Source organism: Anastrepha ludens, chromosome 3, assembly GCF_028408465.1.
Source record: "Anastrepha ludens isolate Willacy chromosome 3, idAnaLude1.1, whole genome shotgun sequence".
In the NCBI taxonomy this organism is placed as follows: Eukaryota; Metazoa; Arthropoda; class Insecta; order Diptera; family Tephritidae; genus Anastrepha; species Anastrepha ludens.
Genome location: NC_071499.1, coordinates 45,604,734 through 45,613,094, shown reverse-complemented (window position 1 = coordinate 45,613,094; position 8,361 = coordinate 45,604,734). Strand labels below are relative to the sequence as shown.

The 8,361-nt window shown below is 39.4% G+C and overlaps 1 protein-coding gene across 1 annotated transcript; it reads right to left on the bottom strand.

The window, feature by feature from the left end:
- Positions 1-461: 461 nt before the first annotated feature.
- On the bottom strand, positions 462-1,092 carry LOC128856406 (signal peptidase complex subunit 1). The gene is made up of 3 exons (XM_054091703.1): positions 982-1,092; positions 768-914; positions 462-698 (listed from the first exon to the last, which is right to left on the bottom strand). Exons 1-3 carry the CDS (start codon positions 1,003-1,005, stop codon positions 585-587), a joined length of 285 nt encoding a protein of 94 aa, XP_053947678.1. The 5' UTR covers positions 1,006-1,092; the 3' UTR covers positions 462-584.
- Positions 1,093-8,361: the final 7,269 nt, after the last annotated feature.

Below are 8,361 nucleotides of genomic sequence, written 5' to 3'. Positions count from 1 at the left end.
TACCTCCATATCATTGGCCAATTCCTGTTTTATATATGGCTTCAAAAAAACTTTATAAATTTTATCTAAATATATTACTCACCTTCTCCATTTTAATCACCATTTTTATTATAAATTTAGAATTTTGACACAATTCGCAAATTTTAATTCGTGTTTACTTTTACTTGCAATCAGCTGTTTTTCTCACTCGCAAAATCCTACAAGTAAAAATTTATCCAGTAAGAATTTGCAACTTCCTCTCAAAATGAAATGTTATTTTGCTCTCACTTTCCCTTACTTTGCAAGTTTTTTGGATACATGAACACCAAATCTTGATAATTTGTAATGATTGTTACAAATTATTTGCTTCATGAACAGGCCACGATTTTTTTTAGCCTTGGCTTATATGTGTACTTCATTTCGTTGGTGTCAAGCTTGGCAATGCAGCAGTTCTTAGTCTATTTATTGTATAAAGAAAAACCTTCGCCATTAAATCTCCACTTTAATTTTTTCCCGATTGATTTTTCCTCGTTAAGTTTATGCAAATCCAAAATTTTAAATTAACAAATGGAATTGTGTAAAAACTAATACATAATTTAAATAACTTATTTCTTCTTCTTCTTTCCCTCGTCACCACTACTTGCAGGTGGTTCGATATTACGTGGTTTTTGCCAGTTCAGTGGATGGCGGCGGTAAATTGGCCACGGTGGAATAGTAATCTATAAAATGTAGAAATGATGCACATAAAACAAATTCAGAGACTTAAAAACATGTATTAAGATACTCACAATAGATGCCAACAAAAATCCTGCCCCCAGAATGTAAACAGTTTGCGAAAATTGTTGAATTATAGCGCCCCAAATAAGGCCAACGATGCCGAAAAGTGTAATGATAAAGCGAGAGAATTTCTCCGCTTTATGTTGGCCCTCATAATCCTTGTAGATGAAAGAAACCGTACTGAATAATTTATTATACCAGCAAATAATTTAATTTTTTACTCACCATATGTGTTTGTATGTTAAACATTTTTTATATATTTTTTGCTCTTGCTACGTTGACAAAATCTTTGCTAACAAACCGACAACAAAAGTTGCTTCTTCTTTTTCACCTACGGTCACAATAGCAGCCGGTGTACAATCGTAAGTAGAGTTGCCGGCTCTTTAGTGAATATGGTGGTATGTAGTAAAATTAAAAATAAAATTTGTTCAAAATTTTGTATACTCTGATCCGCACCAAGACGGATTCACTCAAAGTGGGGGTAATAGAGCAGTTGATCTTGCGATTTGAATATTTGAATGCCAAAGTGGCCTGATTCTTTGTTGTTACTTTATTTGTTTTCTTACATGCTCATGGAAATTTGACATTCAAAACACAAAATTCCAGAAACAAAATACAATGTTGGGTTATTCTATGTTGGGTTATTCTATTCCATAAGGGTTAGCTTTTGATTGGCATCCTCTACATGAGAAGAAATATGTATGGAATTGTGCAAAAATGGGCATTCTAGAATTTTTTGACTTTTAATATAAAAGAAAAACTTATCTGGTTGCGGTTGCAGTAAACGTGGGATAAGATAGAAGTATTAGGGTTAAAATGCCGCGTTAAATTTTTGGCAATTTTGATGAAATTATCCACACGTACAATTCAATTCTTAGCTGAGATCAAAATTTTGAGCCCTCTCAAATTTGAGTTTTCCATTGCAATATTGTATCGTGATTATATGAATGAAAAACTCTCTCAGGAAAAAATCTTGTAAGCTTTCACACATCGAGGTGAAAGTTGATCACCAAAAGAAAAAAATGTATGTGAAAGCAACAAGCAGTTCAGTGATGCTCAAGTAATTTTGTTCATAGTCGTCTAACTCACAAGCGACATGCTTAGGACAGTGCTTCTAAGTATATGTAGGTATGTATGTATAAGTCGGGTGAGTTTTCGTTTATATTTTTTACTAATCAAAAGGCCGATGCTACGACGGCATGAAACTAATTTGCATACGTTTTCCAAGATGTTTTGAAAAGCAATGGAATTACATGGCAGTTTGTCAAAACGAAAATATTTCGGTGCCGCCAAATCATATGCAACGTTGGATTCTTCTAAGTAATAGGTTTCTCATTGCCTTAAGCAAAAAAAAAAAAAAAATATATATATACCATGGTGAAAAGACTTGGGAGGGTGTGACCAATAACATACCGTTATCCGGCTCTTAGCGAATTTTACAGAATCAGCTGACGTAATTGGGGTCACGAAGCGATTTGTTAACGAAAAAACTCAGATTTGTTGTGATTGGATATCAAAAATCAAATAATGTTACTTCGTTACCATTTGAATAACGTTTGATTGGACGAGTGACGTGGCAGCCGAAGTTTCCTTCACAATTTTCTTTTTCATCATAGTTATTGGCGAAATCTTGTAAACTTATCATCCTTGTTTCCATAATAACTTAAATTTCCATACTTCATATCTCTGGAAATATTAGTGGTAGTCAACTGAAATTTAGTACGGAGATATACATCTGTTATCAAGCTCAATAAACTCGTAGGTGGAGGCTTTCACTCTGAGGAGAAGAGTGCCAGCACTTCCTTCCGTCTAACGGAACATTGTAGCATATTTCAACCTGAAATTCTGGCCATTAGCGACAGCCTGTTGGTCTTAAAAAAACAAGTGTTCTCATCACAAGAGAATTAAATATATACTCAGATAGCCAATCGGCTCTGAAATTACTGCAATCCCCTAATATTACCTCGAAGACAGTAAAAGAATGTGTCGACGTTTTGACAGAACTAACACAACACTTTGCAATAAATGTGCTCTGGCTAGCGGTTCACAGAGGCATAGAAGGTAACTGCAAAGCCACATTACCGATCCAACCAGATAAAGCGAACATACCGATACCTCTAGCTTGTAAGCTCCTAATAGAAAGACATACCATCAAGTCTGCTAAGGTGCTGACCTATGCAACAAGTAGGATGACTTGGCCCAAAATGGCCTAAAGAAAATAATCCATCAGATTCGCGTCTGGTGAATTTGAGAGCCATTGTGGGGACTTTATGAAGTTCGGAATGTTGTTTTTTAGCCATTCTTGGTTCGCTCGAGCTTTGTGAGACAGTGCCGATTCCGATTGAAACGTCCATGGTCTGCCACCGAAATGTTTGTCTGCCCACGGCTTCAAAGCAACTTCCAGAATACTTTCTCGATAATATTTCGCATTCATCTTGACGCCAGGCTCGATGAAAACGATTGGAGAGCGCCCATCGGCGATTACAGCGACTCAAATCATTACCTTTGGCAGGTGCTGCCTCCTGGTAGCCAATCGAAGTCTCAAATTCTTGTTTGAGAGTTTACGAATTGCTCAATTTGAAAAATTTTCCCGTCAGAAATGTTCGGAAATTGACCGCTTTCGGCCAAGCGAAGCAAATTCTTCGCTCTCTCAAGCCTGACTTGTTGCTGCTTTGCTGTAAGATCATGCGCCTTTTGAATCTTGAAAGGCTTGACTTTGAGATCAGATATTTTCAGTTCATTCGCCATTTGATTGGCATTCCGGCAGGGATTTCGCTACAGTCGTTTCTTCACTTTTTGAACCATTTCACCTGACGTTGCAGTTTTTTGATGATCACCTCCATGACGTTTCGCGATGCTACCAGTATCATTGTAACGAGTAATGGTGCGATAATCAAAAGCTTCAATCACAGTTTTAGATATGAAATCCATTACTGATTTTTTTCTCGCGTGTACTCTCGGAAAAATGCTTCCGGGTGCTTGTAAACAATACTCTGGAATGTCATTTAGCCAACTAACAGACAGCTGATACCTGTGCATCAGCTGCGCGAGCGCCACTTCGAGTGCCGGACCTGTAGATATATTAAAGCCACAGGCTGGTTCAATGCGGACAGTGTAGAGTGAGGAAGAGGAACAGCCCTGGTGGTATCACAATGGGCCTACAACAGGCCTATGTAGGTGCGTCAATTGGTGACCACTATACCCACCTACCTATATGTTGTCAATCCCATAACGATGGATAATGGGACATGCCCGTTTCAATACAAATTGGAATTTTCATACTGCACATTCCGCATCTGAGATGTGGAGTGAAGGAATATTTCATCAAAAACACGTTACTGAATCATGGTCGGCAATATGGGAGTGGCACCTTCTTTGATAAGAAATACAGAATATATTAAAATTTCAGCGTCATCATATACCCAAAACCGCATAACAAAAATACAACAACTGTCAACATTAGAGCTTTCGAATTTACTTGGTCATACCCAATTATGACAATTCTTACAAAAATCGTTATTTCGGTGATTTTTTTTTATTACATAGGAATATAAGGATAGTTAATCTAACCGGTGGCATGCACTGCCGCAATATCATGAATTTCGTCGATGGCTGTTACAGGCAGCCCTTATGTGAACGAAATTGTTATACCTACTCCAGCACCCGAGCAGGTATTGCGCCGGGTATAAAACCATTTGCTGCATTTTATATAGTAGATAATGCCGGTTTTTGCAAAGTCATGAATTCAGTATAAGGAGGCTAAGGTATTCATATAAAATCATTGCTTTGTTTATATTTTGAAAGAGTACCTCATTACCTCATTACAAATATAAGTACGTACCCTGTAGGGAAAATCACATGTACAGAATGGACTCTGGTGAATGTAGAACCACTTATCTTTCTTCTTCGATACAAAAAAGTGGGCAATTTTATGATATCCTGTGTATCCCTTTTTGAATAGTTGAATTAGTTGAGAATTCAACAGATGAGATCTGGTTGGTGCTGACACCGTTATTGCAATTGTCGAGAGGCAGGACTTTGGCATATCATCCATGAGATCCTGCTCTCGTTTTGAGAGATTGAAATGAATTTGTGATTTTTATTGAATCTATGTTTCATAATCTATGTGGATACAGTAGCTCATATTCAGTAACTAATGGCAATCAGAAACTAGTGGCCACTAAAACAATCTCTGCTCTCCTTCTGGGGAGACACACTTCCCGAGAATACTTTCTGCATTACTTCGGGAGGGACCAATTCTATTCACCCACATCAGTGTCCACCGTATTTCTAGTCCGCTTTCATGCTATAGGCTCGTCTTCTTGTGTCTCTGTCTGTAAGGCTTTGCTTTGTTGCACACTGCCGAGCGAGGTCCATCTTTTTTTGACGTAGTACGTCCTTGATGTATCTCTTTACCACGTTCAAGTTGTCCTTGCGTTAGAGCATTTTGCTGGCTCGTAGAAAGAGATGTTCTCAGGAAGCAATTTGCCCATGCGGTATAGGTGTCTCCGGAAGTATCGGTGGCCTGAGATGAACTTAGTTAAGCACTCATTTGCCTATTGATGTAATGAGTTTCGTCGTCCATCTGCCATTCGGCTCAGTGTCCCATCGACTTTGTTCCCGCAACAATCGAAGTCTCAAATTCTTGTTTGAGAGTTTACGAATTGCTCAATTTGAAAAATTTTCCCGTCAGAAATGTTCGGAAATTGACCGCTTTCGGCCAAGCGAAGCAAATTCTTCGCTCTCTCAAGCCTGACTTGTTGCTGCTTTGCTGTAAGATCATGCGCCTTTTGAATCTTGAAAGGCTTGACTTTGAGATCAGATATTTTCAGTTCATTCGCCATTTGATTGGCATTCCGGCAGGGATTTCGCTACAGTCGTTTCTTCACTTTTTGAACCATTTCACCTGACGTTGCAGTTTTTTGATGATCACCTCCATGACGTTTCGCGATGCTACCAGTATCATTGTAACGAGTAATGGTGCGATAATCACCATTACTGATTTTTTTCTCGCGTGTACTCTCGGAAAAATGCTTCCGGGTGCTTGTAAACAATACTCTGGAATGTCATTTAGCCAACTAACAGACAGCTGATACCTGTGCATCAGCTGCGCGAGCGCCACTTCGAGTGCCGGACCTGTAGATATATTAAAGCCACAGGCTGGTTCAATGCGGACAGTGTAGAGTGAGGAAGAGGAACAGCCCTGGTGGTATCACAATGGGCCTACAACAGGCCTATGTAGGTGCGTCAATTGGTGACCACTATACCCACCTACCTATATGTTGTCAATCCCATAACGATGGATAATGGGACATGCCCGTTTCAATACAAATTGGAATTTTCATACTGCACATTCCGCATCTGAGATGTGGAGTGAAGGAATATTTCATCAAAAACACGTTACTGAATCATGGTCGGCAATATGGGAGTGGCACCTTCTTTGATAAGAAATACAGAATATATTAAAATTTCAGCGTCATCATATACCCAAAACCGCATAACAAAAATACAACAACTGTCAACATTAGAGCTTTCGAATTTACTTGGTCATACCCAATTATGACAATTCTTACAAAAATCGTTATTTCGGTGATTTTTTTTTATTACATAGGAATATAAGGATAGTTAATCTAACCGGTGGCATGCACTGCCGCAATATCATGAATTTCGTCGATGGCTGTTACAGGCAGCCCTTATGTGAACGAAATTGTTATACCTACTCCAGCACCCGAGCAGGTATTGCGCCGGGTATAAAACCATTTGCTGCATTTTATATAGTAGATAATGCCGGTTTTTGCAAAGTCATGAATTCAGTATAAGGAGGCTAAGGTATTCATATAAAATCATTGCTTTGTTTATATTTTGAAAGAGTACCTCATTACCTCATTACAAATATAAGTACGTACCCTGTAGGGAAAATCACATGTACAGAATGGACTCTGGTGAATGTAGAACCACTTATCTTTCTTCTTCGATACAAAAAAGTGGGCAATTTTATGATATCCTGTGTATCCCTTTTTGAATAGTTGAATTAGTTGAGAATTCAACAGATGAGATCTGGTTGGTGCTGACACCGTTATTGCAATTGTCGAGAGGCAGGACTTTGGCATATCATCCATGAGATCCTGCTCTCGTTTTGAGAGATTGAAATGAATTTGTGATTTTTATTGAATCTATGTTTCATAATCTATGTGGATACAGTAGCTCATATTCAGTAACTAATGGCAATCAGAAACTAGTGGCCACTAAAACAATCTCTGCTCTCCTTCTGGGGAGACACACTTCCCGAGAATACTTTCTGCATTACTTCGGGAGGGACCAATTCTATTCACCCACATCAGTGTCCACCGTATTTCTAGTCCGCTTTCATGCTATAGGCTCGTCTTCTTGTGTCTCTGTCTGTAAGGCTTTGCTTTGTTGCACACTGCCGAGCGAGGTCCATCTTTTTTTGACGTAGTACGTCCTTGATGTATCTCTTTACCACGTTCAAGTTGTCCTTGCGTTAGAGCATTTTGCTGGCTCGTAGAAAGAGATGTTCTCAGGAAGCAATTTGCCCATGCGGTATAGGTGTCTCCGGAAGTATCGGTGGCCTGAGATGAACTTAGTTAAGCACTCATTTGCCTATTGATGTAATGAGTTTCGTCGTCCATCTGCCATTCGGCTCAGTGTCCCATCGACTTTGTTCCCGCAACATGGTTTGGCATCTTCGTTCGGCGACGCCAGTGATGTCTTGTTTCCTCTTAAAGTTCCACGCATCCATCCGCTTCCGGGCCATGAGGTCGACGGGTATCTCCCCGCTGATTGCAAAAGCTGCAGCGCCAGAGACAGCGCCGCAGGCTGAGGCAACCCTGAGTGCCGCTGTTCATTGCACGGCCTCTAGTGTTTTGCGTCTGGCTTTGCATTTTAGCGCCCTTAGCCCATATTTCCCAGGAGAATTGAGTTTGTGGCCGTCATGATTAGCCCCCTTTGAAATACCACGGGCTTAATTAAAATATATTTAAGATTTACTGAGCCATAAAATTAGCTCGGACTGCAACAAACTCTTTCTTTTACTTCTCATTTGCATTTGTGGCACGTTTTTTTCATCAACACCGGCCAAACAGGCAAATTTCTTCACAGCTCTCGCAGCGACGCTTTGTGGTAAAACTCCTACAGTTGATGACAGAGTTGCCGCAAGAGTAGCAAAATGGTTCGCAATTGGTGAAACATTACTTGTGCTGAACCGCAAACTTGTTTTATCAGCTTATGATTTCCCTGCAGGGTATGCGGGTATGAATAGGATTGCCTTTGAATTGCTGTCGGCACGTCTGCCGAATTGAAATTAAACGATTGCGTGACTTACTTCTTTGTATAAATTATTTTTTTTGCCGACTTTTTGGTAATTCAGAAAATAATATTAGAAAAAAATCACATTTGCAATTGACATAAATATATACTTACATGTAAGGCAATCAAATCAAAGTCACCTTGCTGTATAGCCACTTAAGACCGTACATAGTAGGCAATTTACATACTTGTTTGTGCGTGTGTGTGCAAATGAAGGGGTTAAATTGTGAATTGAGGCGGGGAGATGGAACGAAAGTGGCGTACGAATCCAAAAACTCC